Source organism: Calliphora vicina, chromosome 5, assembly GCF_958450345.1.
Source record: "Calliphora vicina chromosome 5, idCalVici1.1, whole genome shotgun sequence".
Taxonomy (NCBI): Eukaryota; Metazoa; Arthropoda; class Insecta; order Diptera; family Calliphoridae; genus Calliphora; species Calliphora vicina.
In genome coordinates this window covers 62,583,742-62,610,541 of record NC_088784.1, presented here as the reverse complement: position 1 = coordinate 62,610,541, position 26,800 = coordinate 62,583,742, and the positions used below count along the sequence as shown (strand labels likewise).

Sequence of the window (26,800 nt, the reverse complement as noted above, 5' to 3'; positions counted from 1 at the left end):
ATAGAACAGACAATTAGGGTAGATCTGCGCCAAATAAAATATTTAATAATACAGATAAGAGATGGATTTTCCGTAAAGTTAAAGAAAAACCCAATTTGAGTGCTCCAAAGTTGAAGAATGAAGTTGAAAAATATATAGGTTTGACGGGTTCTGCGCGAGGCAAATTTTGATAGAAGGACTGCCAGAAATAATCCGTTGATAAATACTGTTAATAAAAGACGAAGAATTGAGTTTTGTACAACATTTGAACAAAGACATTTCAATCAGGAAGTCCAATTATCTACACTACATTAAGTTTTAATACATATTTGTTTAATTTTTGTTGATTGACATTTGTTAAGACCAATTGTTGTATTTGTAGAACTGATAGCACCTTGTATGAATTCGCCTTGGATATCACACTAGTTGCCTATTGAAAATTGTTGTTTTTGTCGTAATAACTTGTTTGACGACAGTCCTTTGTTACATTTTTGTACTAGCCTGTGATTGGATAGTAATAAATAATAAAATTGTCGATTAAAAATGCGTACATGCATTAACATTTTGTTCATCTCAACGGAAACTATTATTTTCTAAAATTTTAAATTTATTCCATATTTAACGGTTTAAAATTGTTATGCTAACTAAACATTCTTCAGAAATTAACGGGATGTGTTCAGTGGGTTCAATTTAATAAAACCAGCTGATTACAAAAACAACAAATATTTTGTTTTGGTCTTTGATTTTCTAAACAAACGCATTATCAGAATTATTCGAGAAATTTTTTTTGCCATTTCATTCTAATCGAAATGAGTGAAATTAAGGTAAATTTTTTAAATGTTAATTTTTCACATTCTAAATAATTACCAATAAATGTTTTTTTTCTACTTCAGATAGAATTTGCGGTAGAAATGAAGGGAGAACACTGTGCCGACAAGGTTCGTCAAGCTTTGAAAGGCATGGGAGAGGTTGAAATAGATTCTGAGTTGGGAAGAGTTGTTGTACATACCCAGGAGCCGTGGTTTGTGCTTAAAGAGAAAATCGAAGAAACCGGACGAAAAGCAGTACTTAACGGATTTGGAGGCCAGTCGGCTGTATCTATCATAAATACAACGGGTAGTGATGTAGATCAATGTCCAGTACAAGGTGTTGTGAGATTTACAGCGATACGAAAAGACAAACCTGGTTTGGTAGTAGACGGTGTGGTTGATGGTCTCAGTCCCGGATTACATGGCATACACATTCATGAAACGGGTGATGTCTCGGCTGGCTGCGATTCGGTTGGTAGCCATTATAATCCTAGAGGTTCACCACATGGCTCACCGGATGATGATATAAATAACAGGCATGCTGGAGATTTGGGTAATATAAGAGCGGATGACTCTGGTCGCGCTACTTTCCGTTTTATGGACAATGTTTTAGAAGTTTGGGAAATAATTGGACGCTCTGTTGTTATTACACAAAATCCCGATGATTTGGGTAGAGGCCACAATGAACAGAGTCAAATTGATGGCAATGCGGGTGACAGGTATGATTGTTGATTTCCCAGCAAGTAGTTCCCCCATGAATTTTTTCTTTTAATTTCATATTACTTGCAGAATTGCTTGCGGTATTATAGCTCGTTCTGCCGGTATTTTGCAAAACTTTAAGAAGATTTGTGCCTGTGATGGCGTAACGCTTTGGGATGAACGCTACAAGCCTATAGCTGGAGGCAAAAGAACACAAAAACTGTAATTCAACCAATTAAGCATTACCATATATGTTTTAAGTAAATAAGTTAGAACGATTTATACCAAAAATTAATTGCTGTCATCAATTACAACACTTTCATTGGCTGGATCGACTTGTAAGTTTCCCTTTTTAATTTGTTGCAGTCGTTGTTTGCATTTACTTTTATAAGTTTGTACAAATTTCCCACACAGAACAGGTGGTGCAATTCCTATAAGAGTGTGAATCTGAAAAACGAATTTCATGATTAAAATAAAACATTTAATCTAAATTATTTAACATTGCAAATACCTCTAAGTAATCCACTTCCATTTCATAATTGATGCATTGATCCAGCAGAGATAAAACGTTTTGAAATTCTTCGGCTTTTAAGGAAAATTTCATTTCACCTATATTGGTCTTATACCATTCAGCATAATTGTTTAAATTTTTCGTTATATCCATGGTATTGGCGGTGGCAGCTCTGGCAGTTAGCAGCATATGCATAACACTACGTTTGCAGGGAATTGCAGCGCATTGTTTGAGACGTAATTTAAGATATTCTACAAATAAAACTACATATAATAAGCTTATGAAATTATTGTCATTTTGAAACTTACTTCTTATATAAGGTCCAGCTATTTCGCTGTTACTATATGAAATAGCTTGCAACATAATTAAAAAAAACTTCCATTCTTTAAAGTTTTCGACAGAAGAACATTTCAGCAAAAAATTCAAAGTTTCTTCGGTGTGTTGAGTTAAGAGCTGTTTTATAAATTGCAAAATAATTTTTAAACTGTAAAGACATTTTTAAATAACCAACTTACCTGCTTATATAAATCTTGGGGAAATTTTAAATCATCTACACCCTCATTGATCCAAGAGGAAAATTTAAGAAAAGCCTCTTTTATATTAGTTTGGTAAAGGCTCAAAATCGATGATAAAATTTTGTGAATAATTTTTGTTTGAATTTCAGCTAAAAATGGCTTATATTATTATGATAAACTTTAAACATGTTTATTTTCACAAACCTGTTGTAGTTTTCTTAACATAACAAAGAAAACTCAAATCATTCAATTCCGGTTTTAGAAATAAATCTTTAAACAGATTTTCTAAACATTCATCTAATATTGCATTCAAACGTATAGAATTATTGGAGTCTGCTAAAATATTTCTTGAAAAATTATAAAAAAAAAACAAGCAAAATCAACAATAAATTTACCTAAGGTGGCATTGATCAGTAGATTCGCTATTAACTCATATTCTGATTCCAATAGATCATTTAGTATTAATTGAACTTCTGTACTCTCACAGCTAAAACAAGAAAGAGTTAAAAAGTTGCAATACATTTTTTGGATGTATGGCTATACTCACCTCAATATATATTCGGTTGCTGTTAATATTCTTAATTCTTGTAAAATACTTAAGATTTTTAAGCTGCCAATATTCCAGATTAATTTACAAAAATGTTTTGCAACTAAAGCCTAAAATAATAATAATTTTGTTACGTACTGTTTCATTTAGAAATTATACAAATACTTACCCTTTCGCTGCCATTTAATGTTTTTAAAAGTTCTCTTATTTCAAGTCTTTTTGAATTTTGCAAATCAGTGTTCTCTATTTCAGATTTTAAGACCTAAAAAATAGAATAATTCACAAGAGTTAATAAAATCTTAAATGTAACATCATAAATATGGTTAATATGGTGTAAATAATTTGTTACTTGCTAAATATTAAAGTTTTTTTTCTAATTTTGTTAAAGATAGTTAATTCGAAGTTTAAGGTCAACCATTTGGGGGAGTGGAAATAAATTAAACTATATTTTACATTTTTTCTTTTTTATATTAAAACATTTCAGTTTTAGGTAGAAATATCCTTTTTTATGATTTGTATTTTTCCTAAAATACTATTGTACCACCACAATTGTTTTAAGCAAAATATATGTATATCCTACTGCTAATTAAATTTATTTGTTTATCCAACAAATTGTTATAGTGGAATTATTTCGTTTTGTTATGGATCTCCTCATATACTACATATGGGAACATATTAAGATACGCTTTTTCACAATTTAAAAACTGTGCTGAAATGCATATTGACAGAGTAGTAAAACCGTGAATTTGTGAGAAAGAGGTGAAACTTTTGAATTGGCACCCATATTCACCAATTCAAAACTTAGAAATGTATACGAAGATGGTATGAATTTCTAAAATAATTCCCAAGTAGCCAAAAGCTCAATATCACTAAATTGTAAAATATCGCTTTACCGCTCAATGTCTATCCGAATTGTTGAGTAAATTTTGAACAGTGGTGGCACTACTCATTACTAATTTTTTATTATATCTAATTGATTCAAAACACTGTTATATTCATTTAAAGTTGTAAAAAAAAGCGATGCCTTATTTAAGTAATTCACAGTGTACATATTCAGTTACTTACATTGCAAATTAATTTCAAACTAGTGCTGATTATAAAAACCATTTCAAAACTGCAATTTTAATCAATAAAAACAATGCACAATAACTTTTGCCGCCTTGCAAAAGAATTCCGTATTTTTGTAAACAACAAACCAATTCGAATTCACATGAGGTGGTCACAGTTCTACAAAAACAACAACTGGTTTTAACAAATGTCAGACAACAGAAATAAAAAATTAAAGTAATGTATAATATAACTTAAATTAGTGTGGATATTTAAATGGTTATGGTTTAAGTAATTTATGTAAAAACTGAGTGATTTTTAATAAGCAAAGAATATGGCGATATTGAAATATAATGGTAGTCATTGACAGTGGTTAAGTTCAAACAAGCGAAAAAAATAATCGGCTGTTTGAGTGACTCTACCTTATATGAATTGCTTTTCAACAAACCAAACATTACGTCAGCTGTCAATGTTTACGTTATGGACTGACAAAGGGTTGCCAAATCCTTAAAAATATTCAATTAAACGTTTATTTTAAATGCTTAATTTTTCTTTATTTCAACATTTTAAAACTGAATCTATTACAATTGTAATAAATTGAAATACACGGTCTTTCATAAAGCGCTTACTATCATTTAATTTAAATAAAACAAAGTGAAAAGTCTATCGATGTCATTATGTTTGGAGTATAACATTGGTTAAATGTGGCCAGTTAACAACACCTGCACGTAAGATGACCATGCCCTCAAATCACTCGTGCAGAATGTCCAATGTGGCATGAGCTGTGAGCCACGTAACGCCCTCATGTTGAAACCACATGACGTTGGTATCCATATCATCCAATTCAGACCAAAAGCAGTTGCTAATGGCCTGTCCAATGTCGTTCCCAAACAGAACACTCTTTTTGATAAAACATTTTTATCATTTGCAGGTGTTGTAGAACGCTATTATATTCGTCCATGGGGATTTGGCAAAACAAAGTGAATAAATGGAAAATGCTATTGAAATAAAGTGTAATACAACTATAATTCAATTGATTGATTATATAATTCAAGGCTTGAATTTCACTTGCTTTCAACTTGAATTCAAGTAAACATGCTTATTGGGTTTATAAGTTATTTACATAAGTGTTTAAACATATTTTACCACTATATTATTCTTTAAATAAAATGTACATTTACATTAAATAATCGACATTATGAAAACACTTCATTTCAAAATTTAAAAAAATGTGACTTAAGTAATATTTATCTTAAAAATGCAATGATTTTGTTTAGTAATTATATATCCAGATATAAATATATGGACACCTGTATTTTCAAACTAAACTCAATAAAACAATTTATTTATTTATTTTGTAGTCTTATATGATAATAAAATTATTGTATATGATAGGATAAAAACACAAAACCATATTGATAAAACAATAATTAACAGCAACGCAACTGATAAATATGAAATTGAAATAATTATATACTACATACATTTTTCTCTTGCTTAAGTAAACTTCATTAGTATCAAACGAGAACGTAAAGACAACAGCCACAAGATTTATTTAAAATATATTGAATCACACAATCTTAAAATCATACAAATTCATACATATATGCATATATATTTACATATATGTATACATAGTTGTTAAAAATTTAAATCTATTTTGATGTTAAAACATTTTAAACTTATTTAGAAATGCAATTAAGTTGACATAAATAATATGAACGATTTTAGTATAATTTTAATAGGTTTAATATCAGTGCCATTCTTATTGTTTTTCATAAGAGTAAGTACCAATTAGATATAAATTATTTGTAAATAATAGCTTCCAAATCAACAGGTTTAATATCATTATGTTTGTCATCATAACGTCCTGATATAATTGTTTTGCAAATGTGTACTGCCGCGATTTTGTTGCCTTTATTTTCGAACGCATAATTTAACTTCATGATTCAATGTTAAACAAAATAAAATGTAAAGAATTGGTTTAAACAATTTGAATTTCGAAACTTTAATTATTAGGTGTGTACTTTCCAGTAAAAATTATCCGGTAACTTTATTTTAGAGAGTAAAAATAAACTTACTCTCAATCTGAAATATATCAAAAAAAGTACGTGAACAAACATTTTTAAAACTTGATTTGAAAACACAAAAAAGTCGATAGTGTGCTGGACTATTAATCTGAGGTTGGCGGGTTCGATTCCCGCCAGAGACTCTAGGTTTTCCTCGATATAGCTTTGTAAAATAACAAAACTCGATTAAATTATGTTTTCTTTATTTTTAGATAATTATTATATGTTGGCATAATTTTACATTATCGCGTCAAATAAAAAATCTAGAACAGCAAGCAGGTGAGTGGGCTTAATAGTATTTGAATAGACTTTACATTTATCTTAACAATAAACAAAAACAAGTACATATGTATAACAAAATCAAATCAGTTATTAACCGTAAAAATTTATCTATTTTAGAGTGTCCCATAATACAAGATTTTGTAGGAATACCACTCAAAGAATGTCTTCAACTGAAGACTTTATTCATAAATGCCTTATTCAGCACTTAAACAGTCTACGTTTGAGTGAACTAACTCTTTCTTGGGGCACTCTATTGTACTATACATCTGACAAGTTCATTCACGTGAGATAATAGAAATTGTAATGAAGTATTATTTTAAAACGTATACATCTGGACAACATAATAATTAATTTTTATGATAAAATTTAACGAAAGACAATAGCATAAACAAACCAATTATATTGACGTAAAATAACATTTCCAATACATATTTCCAATCATCAGCAATTAGTAATACAAATAGATAATTATTCCAAACATAGATTCTACTTTTCTTTATCTTATCAATGGGTCATTATCTACTAAATCACAACTATGAAAAAACATTGATATCTAAAGAAAATTATCATTGTTGTAGCGACAAAAAATGTGTAAAATAATAAAATAGATATATTATTTTGCACAAATTCGAACAGAAGCAATTTAAACAGATAACATTAAATCGAAGTATTAACTTTTGTGTACTTTACCACTGTGTTTTATCGAAAAACAGACAAGTAATTACCAAAAGTCCTAAACGAAATTTGTTTTGTAAATTAGTTGCAAATACAATTTCATAACAAACGCGTGTGTACGAGGTAAAAAAAAACACCAGAGAAAAGTTTTAAAAACATGTCTAACACAAATCCTTCGAGTGTTACCATTAACTCCACCATGGCAACTCTAACAAATCAAACGGTAACGGGTTTGATTTTGAATACGACCCAATCAACAGCTTTTAAAAATTCTACTTTGATTCCTTATAATAACACTTCTTTGTATCCAAATGCAAACGCTTCCACTAATGGCAATTCACCTTGGTATTTTAACAATACCAATTATTGGAATAACTCAATATATAATCCTCCGGTGTGTAGTCCATATTGTCCCGAGTATTATCCCAACTACGTAACAATCGATCCACCATTGATTACATATTCGTATACTTATTCGTATGCTTATTACGTCTTATTGCTGCTACTATTGATTGTGGCCATTATTTGCATTAAGGTATTTATTACAACAAAAAAACAACGTACATAATTGTTTTTGAAAAATACATAGTTTTTTAAATCCTTCTTTTCAAGATTGGTATATCACGACGTAGAGAACTGGAACGACGAGCTGCTATCCAACGTAGAAGAGGTAAAGTTTATATTCAAATATAACTTATTATTATCGAAAGAATTTTGAATTCCATTTTTGAAATCAAGAAATGAATTTTATCTCTTAACCAAGCCGTTAATGAATTAATTCATAGGCTTAATTCCTTTGTACTTCAAATGTATTGAATTTATTCCCTTGAGAATTAATCTTTTATAGAATTAATTCCTTATTGAATTACTAAAATTTTCTTGATACAATTTTTCTTCAATTCGAATCTATTATAACATTTTTTTCAATTCATTTTGTAAATGATTAAAAGCTAAACATAAACAAAACTGAATGAAAAACAAATATTTTAATTCAATTTGTATTAGATTTAATTATACAAATTTTTAATCATTAAAAAATTTAATGAATTCTGTTATGAATAAAGTTCATTATGAATTAATTCAACGATAAATGAATTCATTTGAAGAATTACCTCCTTATTCAAAAACAATTATTAAAGGTTTACAACAGGAATTTTGTATGAAAAATGTTCTTAATAAATCATTATTAACTTTAACAATCGTTTTTGAATATGAGGGATAGATGTTGGGAATGAATTTATGAAATAGCTGAAATGTTTAATTCCGAATTAAGATTTTGCCGAATTAAGCTCTAATTGAATTAATTAATTCGAAGTTCTGTATTAAGTTAACCTTAAACAGTACAGTAAATTTTGTGAAAATTTTAGTCAAATTGAATAACGCATCAGCCATGAAGTTTAAAAATGCGTTTGCAAAGCTTGTGAAGTTTCACATCAAAAGCTTTATTCTATTTTGCTATTTTTGTCTATTTTCATCCTCGGTCAATAAAGATAACTTTTGTATTCCAGCTTGAAAGTTGTAATTTCAAGTTGAAGCGAATCAGCTTTGCTGTGGCCAAGTGAAAATCGAAAATCGAGTTCGGAAGGATGCCCTAGATTTAAATACCGGATAGGGATATATTTTGCTGGGATCAAGAAAAATAAGTATTATTGTAGGGAATTCGATCTCATTTTGTGAAGATATATTTTGCTAAATTTTCTTCGATGAAGGTATTCAGTGTAGTTGTCTCCAATTGATGGTATAGTTGCAAATAAATGTCGGCTTTTCGATTTTTATACATTTTTGAATAGTTCGACTTTTACTAATTTATGAATCTATAGTTGAATCTGAATCTAGAAATCTGACCTATCGACTTTTATAAATTATGAATATTTCAACCGGACGGATTTTTTACTACTTTTCGCTAGCTACAAGATTATTGTATAAAATATGTTTTAATTGTTTCTTATATTTTTTTTTTCTTGTATGTATTTAAAAATACTTATAGATTTATTTACACATTTATTAAAAGTACTAAATTTAATGACTTTTAAAAAAGTTAAAACATAAACAAGTCCCTGACTACATTTTAAAACAAATTACATTTTGTATTTATATGTACAATATATAAAAATATTAATAATTATTACATTTCATTTAATAAATTATCAATTGTCTATCTAACTACAAAACATAACCAAGCTATAACTTAAATAATTATCAAAGTAATTCTCTGACTGCCTCTAATAGACCAAAATTAATTAAGCCCAAATACAAATAATAAATATTCAATTTGAAAATTTCCCATTTCTCGCGCAAGAAAATTCCCAAACGTTGTGATTTCCTTGTGCTTTGTGACTTTTGCTCGCTAAACGATGACTGGAGACAGCATTTGGACATGACCCAAAAAGCGGTCATGCGATTTTGTGTGCGTAATGTCGATTCAATGCCACGTATCAAATCGTTGGTTTTTAAAATCAATAACATTTGACGATCGACTTGTTCGAGAACATCGGAAATGTGAGGTAGCACTAAAGATGTATTATTTTGGAGAGTGTTTTTCTAGAATGGGAGAAATGATGTAATTAGAATTGATAATTTCAGTTTATAAGATAAACACTCACCTCTTCTTTGGTATATTTTACTTTATTAACTCCCTGCACCAGTGTCTCCCATGGTCGTCCTGTAACCATACATGCAAACAGTCCATATAAATCTCCTTTAATACCCAGATTATGAGAATATTTCCTCATTCCCACACGATCAACATTCAAAATACTCAACCATAATTTGGAATAATCATAACGGAATTTATCTGTTAAATCGGCATACAATCCATGATCGAGCAGTACAATTTCTACCGCTTTGTTGGGATTTTTACGCACCAATATATTACCCGGATGAGGATCACTGTGCACAAAACCCGTATTAAAAATCATTTCGGAATACAATTGACCTATTTTATTGGAAACGGTTACAGGATCTATGTGATTTTTTCGTATATACTCTAAATCATTGACTTGACCACCTTCCAGAAATTCCATGACTAGAACACGCGGCGAACAATAGTCCCAATAGATTTTAGGAATTTTCAACCAACTGTATTTCAGAAAGTGTTTTTGTACTTTTTCAGCATTTTTGCCCTCGTTGAGGAAGTCCAACTCAATGGGTAAATTCTTTTTGGACTCATCCACCAGCCACTGAATTTTAAAATCTGGAAAGATTAAAGCTAAAGCTTTTACAGCCAGTTCCATGGTTTTCATATCCACTCTGGAGTTGCCCTTAACATAAGGATGCTGTACCTTAACCGCCACCACTTCTCCGGTCTTCAAAGTGGCTTTGTGAACTTGAGCCAAGGAGGCGGTACCCAAGGGTTCTCTTTCAAAATTATCAAATATATCTTCGGGATTTCGTTTCAAATCATGTTTTATAACTTTATATAAATCTTCGATGGGATTTTGTGGAGCATTTGAGTGCAACACTTTCATGGTCTTTACAAATTCCTTAGGCAGTAAATAATCCAAGGCTCCTATATGTTGGCCCACCTTAATGTAGACTCCCTTATTTGTGCATATCAATTCTAAAAGTCTTTCGGCTGCCATTTTGTGAACACGACTCTTTTCCTGCTTATATTCGGGCGATGTTTTGTCCCATTCTTTGTAATACAATTCACGTTTATAGGTTAAAGCAACATCTACCACAGCCACAGCCGAACGTCCCAGACGCACTATGCCCAACGAATTTAAATCGTAGTCATTAGTGTGTAAACTTAAACCCGTTCCAATGGCACTGGCGCCTAAAACGCTATAGGTTACAACACGTCTTATCATTGTAGCGTTAAGGTGTATGGCACGTTAGAAGTCTTGAGGAAAACTGAAAATAACCAGAACAAATTTAGTTTGACTTCCAAAGAGTGCTTAGGGGTGTGATGGGGTAGTTTTAATATTAGATATTTATGTAGGAAAATGCGTGGTTAATGAGAAATGACAGTTTTGTGTTGGATGATGCTAGCTAGTCTTGTATAAAATTAGCATAATTTATGGTTATGACAGAAATTAAATAAAAAGCTTGTTGGTAATAATTTTTAATAATTCACTGAAATATTTATATAGGACTGTTGCTTATTTCTTGTCTAGTCTATTTTGTGAACTTTGCTATTTCGAATTTATCACTATTCTAATGCTGTCTCACCCCATTTAACCTATTTGCCATAAAAAACCAAAATAATCTATTGTTTCCAATTGTTTCACATTCAAAATTTATAATGAAACTTATCTAACAATAACTTTCCATAATTTAGCGAAATTATTTTATTAAAAACAAAAAACATACACTAAAACCTTTTGATTGATGATGTTTGAACCATATGCCAATTATTGTTTCATTTTGCTAACAGTGACTGGCTGTAAAAACAAAAAAGAAAAGAAAATAACTTTGCCAAATTTTGCAAAAGTCCATTAAACACAAGTTTATTCAAAAGAAATATGCAAAATTGTAATTTAAAGCGTTTAATAATGATATGTTAATTAATACAATTTGTTCATTAATTTGCCAATAACTTACATTTCAAAATACTGTGCAAAATAAACGTAACAAAACTAATATCGAAATATAAAAATAAACTAAACCAACCAACCTTTTGAACAGATTTCAAAACTCATGTTTTAAATGTTTCAAAATTTTGGTAAATAAATTACACTTTTATCCTTTGAAAGTTGATTGATTTATGTCCGTTCACTTCTGAAAATCACTTAAATACGCAAAATGTACTATAAATTTTGTTATGAAGTTGAATAGTCCCCAAAATTTTACGCACATCAGTAATTTGTATCCAAAAATTATACTACTACATATTTGACCAGTCCTCTTCCAAAAATCACTTAAATACTCATAAATATCTTTATCAGGTTAAGATTTGGCACTAATAATCCTAATATATACAGAAATTGCTGTACCAAATTTTACGAAGATCGTCTCATAATTAGTTATAGCTGCTATAAAAGATCTACTTCCGATAAAATAGATTAACCTACACAAATACCAAGAATCATTTTACTAGATTTTGTAAATATAAGTCAATAATTGGCCATAGTTTCCATATAAGGTTCAATACCCATAAAAATCTTGTTAATACATATTAATCACAATATTGCAATTGCCCAATTCTCAATCAGCGTCGTAGCGTTGTATGTCGTAGTATTTTTTTTATTAATGTTTTGTTTTTTTTTTAAAAAATATTTATGACATACAACGTTACAACTCTACGACACCGATTGTGAATTGGGTAAATATGTTAAGTCAGATTCCAACTGTTATTTCATCATTAGTTAAAGGTAATGTCTATAGAGTTATTATGAGGATGGTTCTGTGTTTTTGGGTTTTTGTTGAACAGATCCGTAAAATATTGTGTCCCCTCTTAGAGTTTTTGATCATCTGTTTTCAGAAATTGGCCTTCTGTACCATTCTACGTATTAGTATTTTAGGTTATTCCTTATATCCTTATAGGTTTTATTGTAATCTTGGTTTAGAACAAGTATCTTATGAAGAGGAATATTATTTATTTTTTCGCTTAAGGTTTTTTGTTCTTGAATCACATATGTTTCAAGTCTGATATCCAGTCTTTCCTCTCGTTTGTTCGTTGGACTGTATTATATAAAGATGTGGATATTTGATGCCATTGCTGTGAAACTTTATTTCCTTCAATCTACCTATCAAGTATTCAATCGTGCAAGTCATCTGTTACCCCATGGTGTTAAGAAATTAACATGGAATACTTGCATACTCCCTGAAACGTTTTATTTATTTCTGTAATTAACACAATTATCTCTTTGATAACTTGGAACTTCGGTATTTAAAATCAGCTTATAAAAACCCAAGACTTACTCGATTTTTTAAATGTCTACACAAAAATTAACTTCGTGGATCTTTAGATAACGTATAGAACTAAAAACACTCAAACCGGAAATATTTTATGATTTATATTTGGTCTCTAAATCGGTCCATAAATTGACGAAAATCCAGGTTTTCGGTCTACTTTTATAATATTAGTTCCTATATCTCAGATACTAAATTTTGTAAATACACAGTAGCAAATGCCTGGTAGATATATCCAACGAAGTACAACTTCAATCAGAAATTTGGATCGAATATAACCCAATTTGGGGAAAATATATTAGTTAACCCATCCTGTTGAAGTAAATCTGAAATCTTAAAAAAACTAAGTTTTTAAATTCCGGAGATATTAGTCGATTTTTTATATAAAAAGCCGGCCTGTCTAACATCCACATAAACACGGTCAGAAAAAACGGGAAAGATTTTAGGAACATAAAGATCACACTTTTTAATTTCAATGAAAATATTAATGTAAATTGAAATTGGTTTCTGCGATAGTTCTAGGTTCAATTTAAATTTAAAACATGAAACAATTATTAAGGTTAGGCTACGTGGGTTGCTCGCAATTTATGATGTCCACTCGGAGGTATTGTTGATCATGGTGATATACTTATCTGAGAATCATACAAGAATAGAGAATGATCAGATGACATTGTGACTCCTGAGGTCTCCGTGATCTTCTTCGTCAGTGACACATCTCTGAAACAGTCCTGATTATGAAAGATACTTGTACCAAAATTTATTAGTCTTGTAAAACAGGACAGTCACATAGTTGTTGTTGTACCGATTGTTCCTCTTCCACATCTAAACAACTTCTACAATAGTTATAACATGGATAACCCATACGTTCCGACATACATATGTCCAATTATACAGTGTCCAGTCATTATACCCGTAAGAAGCCTGATCGACTTTCTGCCAAGAAACAAAAGAGTCCTGGTTCTATCCTTTACCAGAGTGGGCCACAGCATTTTAGATATTCTACAAGTGGTGATATTAGACCATCTGAGTTCCGTCACTCTCAACGCCCATTCATCTATCAAATTCGATATCATCATCAAGAGAGTGTGAATGTCCCTTTGGGCAAGAGTTAAGCCCAGGGACGACCCGTTAGTTGCGCACTCATCATCGATTTTCCCCGAATACCCTCTTGACCAGGAATACATATTAACTTTACGTGTGCTGTCTAAGTTATACCAGTGAATGAACACAGTGGCGAATACATTTCGACCTAATTACGTTTGAGTTAAGAGCCTTGATTGACGCAATTAATTCCCGGATTCTCCTCGAGGTTCTATCAAGTTTAGAGCCCAATTATACTTTGTTGGTATTCGGAACCTAAATGTCCTATCAAAATTCATAGGTATAGGTCATGCTTCACCACCTGACTCTTTGAATCGTAGAGCAAACTTAGCAGCATTACGTTCCCACGAAGCTTAGAGTCTAGAATTACATTAAGATATTTGTCTTCACTCGAAAATTTCAGAATTTTGGAATTTTATATCTTCTGGTAAAATGAAGCAATTCCGTCTTCGGCGAGTTGACCCCCGGATTGTTTTTTCTGACCGATGATGGAACGCTAAGAGCTGATTCCACGAGTTTACTTATTTTGGGAAGGACCTTCCCATTAATAAAAAGCTCAAAATTGGTAGCATTTGCTACTACTTTGGTGCATATCCTATTGAGTCTGAAAATTATTTTATTTACAAAATTCCACAAAAGTGGAGAAATGACACATCCTTTTGGTTTGTCCCTCCTTGTAGTGAGCACATTGTCCTATTGAGGATATATTCAGGTTATTAAATGAACCCTCTGTATCAACGAAAGCTGCCATTACATATTCGATTCTCTATATCGCAGGAATCATGCAAGCCCAACTCCACTGACCTCCCTATATAGCCCTATATAAATTGTCAGGCAAGAGGATATGCCCCTTTCATATAAAGGTATTCATAAACTTTTTATTTTTATATGTACATTAGAGTTCGTTTGTGACCAGGTCAATTCATTTGTTTTTCGGGTATCATAATTTTTCTGAACGTTTTTGGGTAAATAAAAATAATGGCGTCCTTTTTTGGAAAATTTTCACTACTTGTGGTGGTTCAACGCACCTAAATATGCGGATTTTGAGCACCTTTGTAGAGCAAAAACGGTTGAATATATTGCAAATCTGATTTCACCAATGGATTCTGCATCAAAAATTAATACAATTGATGTCTTTTGAATCCTTAAAAATAGTTTCAAAAACCCACGTAACTTTAAAAACTAAATGAAAAATTCTTTTGATTCAAATGTAATGTTAGCGGTTCGTATTTTGAAGAAATTTATAGCTATTATTAATGAATTTTCTGTTGAATTTAGCTACATAATTGAGGTATTCACACGGTCTGCTATTAGACATATTGTCATAATGTTCTAATATGTTATAATTGTTGTTGTTGTTATCTTTTAAACAAAAAAAAGTATTATTTTATGACAAAACAATAAACATAGTTCAATTAGTCTTAAGCTACGTTTCCGCATACACCGTAATCGGCACCGAAAACGAAATTCCATACATTTGCACCGGAAAAATGTTCTGAATCGAACTTAGCTTTTTTAGTTTAGAACTTTTTTGTTTGAACACAACAAAAATTTTTTTAAACTATCATAATATATTACGACATTATGTCAATATGACCAAATAGTAGACCGTGTGAATACCCCAAATATTTTGAGTGTATGTATCGGATTTATTTATAAATAATAATAAATATAATAAGTACAATGTAAACCACAAGTGTATTTTTCAAAATGATTTTTTGACAAACCTAATGCATTTGATATAATTTTGAAATACATATATTAATCAAAAATTATATAGATATGCACAGATTCAAGGCGAATTCATACAAGGTGGTGTCAGTTCTACAAAAACAACGATTGGTCTTAACAAATGTCAAAAAACCAAAATGAAAAATTAAACAAATAAGTATTTAAACTTAATATAGTGTAGATAATTCAATAGTGAGGGCTTTACTTATTTATGTAAACAAAAAACATTTTGTTAATAAGCTTAGAATATGTAGATATTTAAATATAAAAACAAGCTTTGACAGTTGTTAGAACCAAAAAGCGAAAAAAAAATTATCAGCTGTTTGACTGACTCCACCTTGTATAAATTCGCCTTGCACAGATTATTACAGATATTCAACAAATGACAGCTGTCAAAAAAGTTTTCAATGGTTGTGGTTTGCAGACAGAGAGAAAAAAGATAATTTTTTCAATAGGTAACGAGTTTAAAATAAATTTTTGTCCTTCTTTTCAAACCACAACCATTTTAATTTTTTCTTTTGTTATTTTTCTATTGGCATATTTCTGAAACCAGCTGATTCATATCTGTATAATTTGTGCAGAATTTCACAAAATAATAACAATATGTTGTCATTTACACAATTTTCGTAGTAATAATTTTAGTACATAACTTGTAATTGGCATACAAATAACGCAGCAACATTTTTAATTTTCAATTTCAAATTAATTTTGCCAACTAATTTTTAACAGTTACCAAGCTAAAAAATAACGTACATTTGCTTTGTTTTTGCAATTAACTGTCAATTTGATATACATACATACACATAAATATGAACCGTTATTTCAATTTTATGCACATGATAAACAATGAGATTAATTTGTTGTTATCTGCTCAAAATATGCTTTATAAACAATAACAACAAGTTGTCTGTACGTCTCTCTCTTTCGCTTTTTGTTTACAAAAATAACACACATATGCTCTGCTTCTTCTTACATGCATATGTGTTTTTGACTCATAAACTAGTACAGAGTACAAATAAATAAATTGCTAGTTGTATTGTTTACAAAATATATGTTGTTGTTATTAAAAAAGGCCCTCACTAACTTTCACTTTAGTTAAATATTTATTATGACGTTATTACGTTGACTGAATGACTGATAAATATTACTGAATGAATGAATGATGACGATGACTAAAGGGCACAGTGTGATTGCCAATAAATTTTAAATTCGTTTAAGTATGACGTATTGTGTGTGTGTTTTTGTATTAAACATTTATTACATAAACTTTTTAACATTGAATATGTGCAAACACTAAATTTCACATTTTACCTTGATTATCTTTAATTTATATTTTTACAATTTTAATTGAGAAATTTTGAAAATAAATTTAGTTAGTTTTGTACTGTAGTAACTTTAACATATTCTAAGCTTATTTGCATTTAGTTTAACATTACGAAATTCGTTTAAACAAACAAGAAAAATACCTAAATAAACTACAAACAAGCGAATAAAATTAAAACCGACCGACACCGCCGCTTCTACTAAAACGTTTACAGTCGGACGAGTAAAGATAAGAGACTGAAGAAACAAACTTGCGCACTGAGCGATTTTTTTGTTTGTGTTACTTTATGTTTGTTGTAGTGTTGCCAGACAACTTTTACCACATGATCCCCAATCTAAAATTGATGTCCCCGAAAAAATACCATTTCAAAATTGAAACATTATTTTTAATAAAACTATAAATTTTATTTAAAAAAAATTACACTATGCTACACCAAAAATTTGAGTCCATAAAATTCGGAAATACTTATAGTTTTTCTCTAACATATTTTATTTTGTATTTAAAAGATATATGTTTTACCAGAGAGAATTATACATAGAGACGAGACACTCCGATTTGTCAAACAAAAATACAACAAACCATATGTCTGATACAATAACAAAATTGTATCAGACATATGGACAATTACGTCTCGTCTCTATGTTACCCTATGTGTTTTACCTTTCAAACAGAAGAGTTTTTTTTGAAAATCGGTTGGAAAATGTCTGTGTTTATTTTTTAAAAAAACGCACTTTTTTCAACATATTTTCATTTTGTTTACGCTCTAACTTTCCCCAACAATTGGATAAATATCCCCAAACTATTTTTTAAATCCCTCCCCACGAATTTCTGTTTCTAAATTAATCATGAAATCCCCAAATTGGTGAGAAATTTATCTGGCTACACTGGTTTGTTGTGACAGTTATTAGAGAAGGGAGAAAATAATGTTATCGAAGGGAAACACATACATAGTTTTTAAAGTTAATATAACGGTTAAATTAAAAATCACAGGATATTGAACCAAACAATTATACTGGAGAAAACGGTATCCTAAAATTATGTATCTTTAATTTTCTAAAGATTTTCCTCAATTATAAGCCATTGTATGGTTAACACATAAAAAAACATATGAGTGGGACCTCGAGATATAAACATTTCGTAAAAAATTATTTATATTTAGATGAATACTCAAACAAATTAAACACATTTCTAGAAAATTATCTTCTTTCTTTCAACGATTAATATAAGACTAAGTTTATAAAAATATACACATATCATGGTCCCATTTTGAATTTTATGTATATTTTTAATCGTGCAATGGCACATTTTTAAGGAAAATCATTGGTAAATGGAAGATATCTTTTTTGAGATATGGTTTGTTCATGGAACGGAGAAACGGATTTCTAGGAAAAAACTTTAAAATCTACGATTCATTAGCTGACTAATAGTTCTAAAGTTATAAATAGTTTTAGTTTAGGTATTTTGCACGCATCTATTAAAAAATATGAACTTTTAACCTAATATATAAAAACCAAAATAAAACAAATTTCGAAATTCTGGAGAACTTTTCATCAGAAGTGTAAAAGTTTAAAAATTAATTTTTTTAAAAAATATAAAAATAATACATACCGCTCATTTGCTGCAACAACGTCATAACTCAAAATCCGGGTGTTTTGAACTGAGTAATACAAAATATGCACCGTTCTTTAGTCTTTCATATAGTTTTATCAGTTTTAAAAAAAATTAAATATTTTTAGTATGAGTGTTTTTTGTTGTAAACGTCAAAATGAAAATTCATGTTTTCTCGTATATTTGACAAGTAAAAATTTGGGTTAAATACAGATTAGAAAGATATTAGTATCTACTATATAAATCAAGTTTTATTTCCGAAATCGCATTATTTGTTTAACATTTATTTAAGAAATAGTAAAATGTCATAAAACATTCAAAGTCGTTTTTAATTTATTTTTAATTAAATTACAATTAATAATTAGCATTATTCAATATTCATTTAATATACATGCATACATAGTATATGAATAATTTTTGATCGTTTCTTTCTATTCCAAGCTCTTCAACAATCTCAAAATGCCTATGTTGCACCAACAAACATCGAAAACAACACCAACAACGATAACAATAATAATAATAACACTGATGGAAAAGTGTTCGATTTACCACCCGCTTACGACGATGTCGTCCAATCCTATATATTGGCTAAACAGCTAGAACAACAGTCCACAGGAAATTCCTTAAATGATATAGCAACTGGCATGACAGCCACCAACCCATCATCGAACACAATTTCGGCAGCTATTTCCACTTTAACAATCGAAACTGAAATATCGAACAGTAATCATGCTAGTGCCACGAACTTGAATAATGCCTCAACCTCTAGCATAATGTCAGAGACAAATGTCATCTCTAGTGCTGTAGTAAATCCATCATCTTCCTCAGCATCAGCCCAACCTCCATCGTATGATCATTTAGAACTTGAGTTGTCCACAACGAAACTAAACAATGATCATATAGTTTAGAACGTTTTATTACATATTCAGCTTTCTTATTGATTAAGCAATATATATTTTTTAATATTCCTATTTAATTGTAATTAAAATGATTAATAAATAAATAAAAATTTAAACAATATTTTAAAGCAAAATTTCCATACAAAATTTGATTATTTTTAAATTTAAAAATTGTTTATGAATAAGGCCTTTAATATTAATCTTACATATTGTTACGTTTTTACCTTTTAAAAATGTTGGTTTATTTCCTTTAAATAAATCGGATACTTTTGATTGCAAATAAAAGCAGTTTAGTAGTTTAAAATTGGAACAACTCTTTATTTATTCAAATTTACACAACAACATACACACAGTTATAGTTCTCAGCAATTCACACACTTTATAATGTACAAGAATGCAGTTGATGTTAATTCTAACAGCGCCTATGATCAATTAACACATCTACTGCAAGCGCTATTTATACACAGCGCCATATTCCTTCTAGTAGCATCATGAATGTTCTACTTCTACAATGATCAAATCAAAGCTTTTGTTCAATGTTGTATGATTCACTGCTATGTTTATAATATCCACAAATAATGTCCACAGTTATGTTAACTGCTGTTAATCGACCGGTAAATAACATTGTCCACAATTAAAAATCTCCAAAAATAGCTTAGCTTATCCCCCAACAATAAATTTCAGTTAATTTATCAATAAAAAAACTTTTTAATGATAAATTAGCTTTAGGTTTTTTATTTATGCTTTTTATTTTAATTATTAATAACTACTTATTAAAAATAGGTATTTCATTAAATGTTCATAAAGATAACGTTGTTTTGCATTTAGGTAACGATATGTACCTTTTGTACCATTATATCCTTTGAATAACATGTGTAAAAAACAAGTAAGAGAGCTATATTTGGCTGTGCCGAATCTTATATACCCTTTACCAAATTATAATTCAAAATAAAAATTTTAATTTTAGGTAAACAAAATTTGTTTTTGTCCAAAGTTGCTTTTTAATTTTTTGGATTTTTTTTTTCGAATTGTTTTGTTTTCAATTTTTTTTTAAAGTATTTTTTTTTTAAATTTTTTTTTTTTTTTAATTTTTTTTTTAATATTTAGCGAAAAAAAAACTTTTGGTGAAAAATAAATTTGGGTTAAAAAATATTTTTTCCGATTTAGACCCATTGTAGGTCCAACTTACTATGATCTTATATACGTCATTGCAAAGGTCTATCATTAGATATCCATATTGTCTATATTAATGACTTCGTAATCAGATATAGGTAAAAAATCGATGTTGTTCTGGTTTTTTCCTTATATCTCAGTCATTTGTGGACCGATTTTCTCGATTTTAAATATCAACCGAGCCGGAAGAATTCCGGAGATATTGATGTATGAATCGTGTATATGTAAGTTATTTGGGGGCTTCGGAAAGTTGATTTCAACAGACAGACACGGACATGGCTTAATCGACTCCGCTATCTATAAGGATCCCGAATATATATACTTTATAGGGTCGGAAATGAAATATGTAAAAATTACAAACGGAATGACAAACTTATATATACCCTTCTCACGAAGGTGAAGGGTATAAAAAATGCTAAAACTGACCGAGTCACAAATTAAATTCAATTTAAAAATTCTTTGTGAAATTTAGTTTTAATTTTTTTAATAAAATTGCTAATAAAGCAAAATTTTAAAAATAAATTAGATGTAGAATTTATTAACAGCCTTAAAAAAATATTGTAGAAGAAAGACTTGAATATTCCTTATGAATTAGTGAAATAAAGTTTTTTACTCTCCTGAAAACTTGAGTTTTGTAAGATAGAGGATTTAGAATATAGTCCCTTAATATAAAATATGATTGACTTCTAAAAAGATATCAAGTAAAGTAAAATAAAGTAAAATATCAGAGCATTTATTCTGTTTTACATGCCTTTCGTCAATTTAAAGAATTTTATTCCAATTTTAACGAAATGTCTTCAATCGTACATGGAATCTTTGAAAATTTATTTAAATTTAATGAATAAAATATGTACATCATTGACTAAAAGTTTTTAATTGGTTTGAATGATCCTTGTATAGATTTGAATAAAAATGACATTAATTTAACTATTTTTTATTTTTGTTAAAGATCTACTAACGTCAACGGATTCATACAGAATAGCATGAAACATGAACTGGTTCAATGGATTAGCATTAGCAAATGAAAATACTGTTTGCATTTAATCAAACCAAGCATTTAATACAAAATAAACAATTTTTGACCAAATACAAATCTGCATGACCTACTGTATCCGTTCAATTAAAAATACTAGTCAAACCATCCGTAAAAGTCCTGTTTTAGTAACGAGGCAACTTCTGCCAAGATGATAAACGTATAATGTTTTCATCATCCGATATTTCTATAATTTCTATTTCAGGCTCGATAATTATGCAATCGTCATCACTATTTGTTGGTAACTCAGATCTTGGTTCCTCAATTTTTCGCGCACTTGTAGTAGCTGTTAGAGATGAACCGCTTTTATGAACTTTTGTTTTGGATTTAATAACTTTTCTCTTTCTGATTGATTTTTTTAAGCTTTCCGACATTTTGATTATTGTTTTCTTTGGACAGATTAAAAGTTATTTGCAATTAATTTTATTTTTAAAAACAAAAATAATATAAAATATAAATTTTTATTTAATTTTAATGCTGTTGACAATTTAAAATTGTTACAGTACGACCTCAATTGAACAATTTAATCAAGGCGTATTTATTTGGTGAGTGAGTTTCGGCAACAATGACAATATCCGTTTGTTGTCAGCTGTTTTCTTATATTGAATACACCTTAAATTAAATAGAGTCGAATATGTTCATTAATATCATTAATATAAATTCCCTTTGCAAAATATTTAAGAACCTAAAATGCAAAATAACGTAACATCACTTTTCATAAGTTTATAGGAGAAGCAAATAACGATATAAAATGAAAACTACTTGAGATATTTAAACAAAATTTTCAAATCTGAATTGTAATGACTCTAGAAATATATTTTATGAAAAAAAAACAAATTTTTCCAAAGCACACTTTAAGATATGTGGCTTACGTTTTTTTTAATTGTTATTTTCTGAAACAAAAAAACGTATCAATATAAATTTTTATGAAAAAATAAAAACGTAAATAAAAATATTTTTTTTATTTTAATTACTAACAACTACTTTTTTAAACTAAAAAAATGTTCTTCATTAAATTTTCATTAAGACTGCAAAAAATATTCAATTGCAACAAATTTATTAAAAAAATAAGGATACTAACTAAAATAAGGTAAAAACGATTTATTAATTAATTTCCTCTTATTTTGTTTAATCGTGTACTTGATGATACTTGAGTTTCAATTTTGGTTATAACTTGGTTATTTTTAATAGTAAGAGTTTAAAATTTTGTACACATATGTAATATGATATAGTGAATCGTTATCAATAATAAAATCAATTTCGAATTTTTTGATGATACGTTGTTTTGCATTTTAGTATTTGTTTCTTATGTTCGCTACCATACTTACGTTGCAGCCATTAAGTCTTCATAATTATTCCAGCAGTTCATTGGTACGCTTTCAAAAACTACTGCAGCATTTTCTTTCAAGGCCAGAATTAATTATATACATAGCTTTTTATTCATAGTTCCATAAATTTCTCTTGGCAACTGTATCAAACTGAAACTCATCAAAAGTAACGACCGGGCTGTCTAGACATTGAAGATTAATTGTTATTTCTATATCGTTCAGTTTATTATCAACGTCTTTAGTTATATCATTCTCTATATCTGACAGCATTTTGTCAAATTTGCTAACTTGCATTAATATTTTCTAGTTGTTGGCTTTAGAAGTTTCTTGAACTTCAGTTAACAATTTCTCTTTGTTGATTCTAGAAGTTTATTGAACTTCAGCTAACCGTTTTTCGTTGTTGGCTCTAGAATTTTCATTAACTTCAGCTAATAGCTTCTCGTTATTGGCTCTACAATTTTCTTAAACTTCAGCTAACAGCTTCTCTTTGTAAGTTCCTAGACGTTTCACAGTGTCAGATTTTGACAATTTAGGGGGACTAAATTAAAAATTTTGTTTTGTTTTTGTGCTAAAGTTTCAATAAATAAATGCATATCAAAGTGAAGAAATGTGAACCAAAACACGATAAGGGTACTCCGAATGTCGTGTTTTTCACAGAAAATAAAAATATAATTTCTACCCGCTGCATGTTCACTAACTTTGCCAATTTTTTTTGTTTTTTTAAAGTTTTTATTTTATTTAATAACAGTAATAAATACTTTTTAAGAAATAAGTGAGAATAAGTTTTCCGGGGCGGTTCATGTAAAGCGTTTTATAAAGCGTATATCTGAAAAGTGAGAAATCTTTTATGGACTCAAAAATATAGAATACCATTTGATTCCAGGGTTCTGTTGTCATCACATGATAAATTGATATATGTATAACATATTGGGATTATTTTTTGCAACCTTTTGCATACTGCATACACATTTTTCCAAAAGTTCAGCAAGATAGTTTTCAGGGTTAAATTTGTTTTTCAAGGTTATGTTTAAGGGTTAACGTTTAGCGATTTTAGTAAAACTTTCAAATTGGTATCATTCGCAAGCATATATGGAAAAACTATACGAGATATTGTCATACTTTTTCCATATTTTTATTCCCTATTGTATTCTCAAAATTTTTAAACATTTTTAAATGGAGTTTTGAAACTGCTGTTAATTAAATTAAATTTTTTTGATCATACCTAATTAACGGTATCCTACGAAGTCAAAAACTCATATACAAGTAAATATGGATATATTTTAAGTAAAAATGTGCTTTTATTTTAATATTTCTCAAAATACTTTAATTTTCTTTATACATTTCTTGTTCTAGTGGCTTGAGAGACAAGTTAATGGCCTGGGGATTTTTTAATAACTTTAAAATTTTGTAACCAATTTTTGTATTTTATATCTCATTAGAACGACAATTACGTACACATTTCGATTCCTTTAAATTAAATTGCTAAAGTAATTACATAATGGCTAAATTTTTACAAAAACTGAAACAAATTATTTTTTCCCCCTTATAAATGCACCTCAAAACATCAGCTTCGTTGCGCCACCAGTTAACGTTATCCTATCATCCTAATATTTTACACAACGTGTTTCTACAATACATAGAAAAATTCGCAATTAAATTTTTTTGGAGCAATCTACTGGAACTGACAGTGGTCGTTCCAGTTGTCCGATTTCGCCCAATTTTTCAAAAAAGATGCGTATTTTAATGATAATAACTTGAGCTTTACCTTTAATAGTTTTCGAAATACAGATTTTAGTGCCCCTAAAATGGCAAAATCTGACACTGTGCGTTTCTAAGATGGTTCTAGAATGTTAATTTGCTTCTTGGAATTTGATTTCCATTTTTTTTATCTTTATACTCGAATTCGTTAGTTCCGATGTCAATATCACATCGTTTGAATTAATCTATGAGCCTCTTCTGCAATTCTGCCTTATTATCTGCTGTCGACAACTCCAAATTACACAATTCTCTTTTGAGTTGTTCCAATTTAAGCTCTTCAAACTTCATGCTTATTATTTTGCAATCCCACTTCGGACACCAATTGTTACGTTTTTACCTTTTAAAAACTGTGGTTTATTTCCTTTAAATAAACAGGATACTTTTAATTGCAAATAACAGCAGTTTAGCAGTTTAAAAATGTAACAACTCTTTATTTATTCAAATTTACACAACCACAGTTTAGTTATTATGTGTTTTTTATACAAATAGTCGTTTATAATTCCCAATAATACACACACTTAAATTACACTTTATAATGTGCACGAATGCAGTTGATGTTAACTCTAACAGCGCCTATGATAAATTAACTTACGGCAATTAAACAACATTGTCCACAATTTATTTATTTATTTAATTTCACGTAACATATGAAGCCTCTGTAGGCCAATAAAATATATATTACAAAGAATAATCCTGAGTGTTTAATTATAATATTTACTTAAATTTATATAAAAAATCAAAAACTTGTACAAATGACTCCCCAGCCTGCTAATAAAAGATTAATTTAAAAAAAATATCAAACAATATAGTGTCCCAAAGTAGTAGCAGGAATTCTAAAAGCTGTAAGGTATTATGTAAAAGTTTAATAACAAAGTTTAATAACAAGATTGTTTATTGTTTTTAAAATTTGAAGTGAGATGATTCAAGAATTATGTAAATATTAAATATGAAGAGAAAAATAAGCCAAAATTTTAAGTTTAAATGCGTTATTCGAGTGGGAAAACATGCGAAGGTCAATAGGTAAATAATTCCAATGGCGAGCTACTCTAACAACAAAAGACCGTTCAAAGATACTATATCTAATCTTCGGAATAATAATCTGAGGGTTTCTTGTTGAGTGTGTAAAGGAAAATCTTGATTATACGATATATAATATAATTATTAAATGAGCATCCTAAAAATCTTATAACATAGTCTGATATATGCATTCTACGTCTAACATTATAAGCGTAGCGCACTATTGCATTTACAATACGCTTAGAACGATTAGAAGTCTCCAGAAATATAAATGTTGAGAAACATGATGTAATTTGAAGCCAGCCGTTAGAAACCGTTATATTTGAATTCAAATATAATTTCGTAACACAATTTTTAATTTTATTGACAAATTTTGTAATTTTATACTTAAAAATATTCATGTTAATGGCAACATTTAAATGTTAACTGGAGTAGAAATTATTTGACTCTGTGGCATAGGGTTACGTAGAGACGAAACGTAATTGTCAAAAACCTAACTCTTGCAACAACAAAATACATGCTATTCAATGTATTTTGTTGTATCAGACATATGATTTGTTGTATTTTTGTTTGACAAATAGGAGTGTCTCGTCTCTATGTATAATTCTCTATGCTCTGGGGTTTAATGAAAAGAGATAGCCAAATTTAAAATTAAATAAATACCCATGATAAATGCAAAATGTGAAGTAGCGTTTAAAGCTGCTTAATACTGGAACTTGCAAGAAGATGTATATATAAATAGCACTGCTCAACATTAACCGTATTATCAGTTTGTGTTTAAAGGGAGAGAGTGACTATTTAAAATGTTGTGTAAATTTTAATTATTAAAAGAAAATTAAGAG

General features: G+C 29.2%; 4 protein-coding genes across 7 annotated transcripts; 2 read left to right on the top strand and 2 right to left on the bottom strand.

Moving 5' to 3' along the window:
- The first annotated feature begins 704 nt into the window (after nt 1-704).
- On the top strand, nt 705-2,508 carry Ccs (Copper chaperone for superoxide dismutase). 4 transcript variants are annotated; one of them, XR_010576604.1, is made up of 4 exons: nt 705-803; nt 873-1,507; nt 1,578-1,825; nt 1,907-2,508. XR_010576604.1 is itself a non-coding variant. In XM_065512593.1 (3 exons), exons 1-3 carry the CDS (start codon nt 789-791, stop codon nt 1,711-1,713), a joined length of 786 nt encoding a protein of 261 aa, XP_065368665.1. In that variant the 5' UTR covers nt 705-788; the 3' UTR covers nt 1,714-2,508. The 4 variants fall into 4 exon arrangements, 1 of the variants encoding a protein (XP_065368665.1); XR_010576602.1 differs by having other exon boundaries at nt 1,902-2,508; XR_010576603.1 differs by having other exon boundaries at nt 1,880-2,508.
- On the bottom strand, nt 1,742-4,242 carry LOC135961105 (uncharacterized). Its single transcript, XM_065512594.1, has 9 exons — nt 4,126-4,242; nt 3,230-3,322; nt 3,061-3,170; nt 2,909-3,000; nt 2,718-2,846; nt 2,514-2,662; nt 2,307-2,451; nt 1,999-2,249; nt 1,742-1,934 (listed from the first exon to the last, which is right to left on the bottom strand). Exons 1-9 carry the CDS (start codon nt 4,165-4,167, stop codon nt 1,779-1,781), a joined length of 1,167 nt encoding a protein of 388 aa, XP_065368666.1. The 5' UTR covers nt 4,168-4,242; the 3' UTR covers nt 1,742-1,778.
- Nucleotides 4,243-7,235: 2,993 nt separating this feature from the next.
- Nucleotides 7,236-19,771, top strand: LOC135960950 (probable serine/threonine-protein kinase mkcB). Its single transcript, XM_065512378.1, has 3 exons — nt 7,236-7,668; nt 7,746-7,803; nt 19,192-19,771. The coding sequence occupies exons 1-3, from the start codon at nt 7,291-7,293 to the stop codon at nt 19,656-19,658; spliced, it is 903 nt and encodes a 300-aa protein (XP_065368450.1). The 5' UTR covers nt 7,236-7,290; the 3' UTR covers nt 19,659-19,771.
- Nucleotides 9,062-17,324, bottom strand: Adck1 (aarF domain containing kinase 1). Its single transcript, XM_065512516.1, has 3 exons — nt 17,130-17,324; nt 9,737-10,985; nt 9,062-9,674 (listed from the first exon to the last, which is right to left on the bottom strand). The coding sequence occupies exons 2-3, from the start codon at nt 10,940-10,942 to the stop codon at nt 9,333-9,335; spliced, it is 1,548 nt and encodes a 515-aa protein (XP_065368588.1). The 5' UTR covers nt 10,943-10,985; nt 17,130-17,324; the 3' UTR covers nt 9,062-9,332.
- Nucleotides 19,772-26,800: the final 7,029 nt, after the last annotated feature.